Genomic DNA, 2140 nt, shown 5'->3' with positions numbered 1-2140 from the left:
ACTTCCCAGCCCCTGTGTTTTCTTTTTAATGTTTATTATATAATATCCTTTTTTTCTGGGATTTGAATTCAGGGCCTCTCCTTTCTTCAAGAAAGTTTTCCAGAGAATTGTGTGTAAATTTGGATGCTCTCCACCCAGTAAAAGCAGGCAAAGGTCCTTGACATCTACTGGAAGCTGCTTCAGTGGCTGAAACAGTGCTACCCCATCCTCATACTGCCACTTCAGTAATAGGAGTAGCAGATTACTCTTATCATTCACCCTAGCCCAGAAACTGCCTTTCCCATAGCTGACTGCTGGGCTGTGGATAGCCACCACAAACCTAATGGCTAAAATGAACGGAAGTTAACTGCAGTTTGCCAGGCAAGTCACAAGTTTCATTTCTCTCCACTTCATGCTGAATCTCACCAGCCTTTACAGATGTAAAATTTCTCTGTCTTCCCCTGCTAGACTGCTTCAGGGGTCAAGAACCATGTCTTGCTTTCTGCCTTATCCCAGTGCCTAGCATGCAAGGAATATGTAATAATGTCTCCTGAACAAATGAGTAGAAATGATTTAAGCTGGAAAGGATGGCAGCTGTCTGTGGCATCACTGTTGAGCACCCTTGTCATGGGCAGCAGAGGCCAGAGGGGTGGCTTTGATTAACAGCTCCCTACCATGCATGACATAGCCTGTGGGACTTACAGTCTGCCTGGTGAAGGAAAGAGGGGCATGTGGTCACATCTGGGGTATACTCACCTTCAATTCAGGAGAAGAGTTGTGCCCCCCCCCCCAGGCCAGCTGTGAGAACTAGAGCCAGGAAAACCCATGGCTGTATCCCTGGAAGAGGCTGGTAGTGGCTTATATCATTTGTGCCCACCGGGCAGCCCTAGGACTCTGAAAAGCAAGGACACAGAGCTCAGATCACTGTTGCTCAGATTTACTTGTTGTCTTGTATTTGACCAGGGGCAGACATACAAGCCTTCCACAGTGGCCTTTGACCTCACAGACCCTCCATCCATCGCAGCTGCTGCATCTAAGATCCTGCAGAGCTTTGGCTATGTGGACATCCTTATCAACAATGCTGGGATCAGCTACCGTGGGACCATCGTCGATACCAAAATGGATGTAGACAGGAAGGTCATGGAGACAAACTATTTTGGCCCTATTGCTTTAACAAAAGGTAACTGGCTAGAGTTAAAAAGAGAAGAGCACTGGGGCTAGGAAGGTGGCTCAGTGATAGAGTGCTTGCCTTGCATGCATAAGGTCCTGGGTTCGATTCCTCAGCACCACATAAGCAAAAAGAAAAAGCCAGAAGTGGCACTGTGGCTCAGGTGGTAGAGCGCTAGCCTTGAGCTGAAGAGCTGAGGGACAGTGCCCAGGCCCAGAGTTCAGGCTCCACGACCGGACCAAAAAAAAAAAAAAAAGAGAAGAGCACTCTTCCATTGACAGGCCTTTTGTCTCACATGGTTTCTTTTGAGTGAGATATCACCTGTCCCCATCCATCAGTTCATCCTGTGGTAGGTGCCATTACAGTTGGAGTGTTTGCTGTTTACTGTTTCCAGGCTGGTATTTGCATTTTATCTGCCTATGCCTTCCTATCAGTAACAGCCTCACTGGCACAGCATGGCCTGCATTTCAACCCTCCATGGTGTCTATCACAGATTTCAAACTAGGAACTAGGCTCTCTCTGCAACAAAGGGCCTGGGCTGTGGAACTTGGTAGTTAGGCTGTCTGTTGGCTCCCTCCTGCCTTCTCCCCCTTGCATGGCTTTCCATGCTGAGGGGCCATGCTCCTTAAGTATCATGCTCCTTAAGTCCTTGCCCTTTTCCCTCAGCACTCTTGCCCTCCATGATCAAGAGGAAGAAAGGCCACATCGTTGCCATCAGCAGCATCCAGGGCAAATACAGCATTCCTTTCAGATCAGCCTGTGAGTACCTCACAAAATATTGTTGTATTTTCTTGATTATAAAAAATAGTGTGTGGGTTGCTGGTGGGAATGTACACTTATACAACCACTTTGGAAAGCAGTCTGGAGGGTCCTTAGAAAGCTAAAGATTGACCTCCCTTACGACCCAGTCATACCACTTCTAGGCATCTACCCTGAACAACAGGAACCAATATACAAGGACACGTGCACCTCCATATTTATTGCAGCACTGTT

General features: G+C 47.5%; 1 protein-coding gene across 1 annotated transcript in view; it reads left to right on the top strand.

Annotated features, from left to right (window-relative positions):
* The window catches only part of Dhrs7b (dehydrogenase/reductase (SDR family) member 7B), a 43881-nt gene that overhangs the window by 28823 nt on the left and 12918 nt on the right, over positions 1 to 2140 (top strand). The window contains exons 3-4 of the mRNA XM_013016272.1: positions 824 to 1159; positions 1814 to 1906. Coding sequence (XP_012871726.1) covers positions 824 to 1159; positions 1814 to 1906 — 429 coding nt within the window. The remainder of the gene's footprint in view (positions 1 to 823; positions 1160 to 1813; positions 1907 to 2140) is intronic.

Source organism: Dipodomys ordii, unplaced genomic scaffold, assembly GCF_000151885.1.
Source record: "Dipodomys ordii isolate 6190 unplaced genomic scaffold, Dord_2.0 Scaffold31, whole genome shotgun sequence".
NCBI classification, from domain to species: domain Eukaryota; kingdom Metazoa; phylum Chordata; class Mammalia; order Rodentia; family Heteromyidae; genus Dipodomys; species Dipodomys ordii.
The sequence above is the reverse complement of the archived record's forward strand: the minus strand, read 5'-3'. Positions and strand labels throughout refer to the sequence as shown.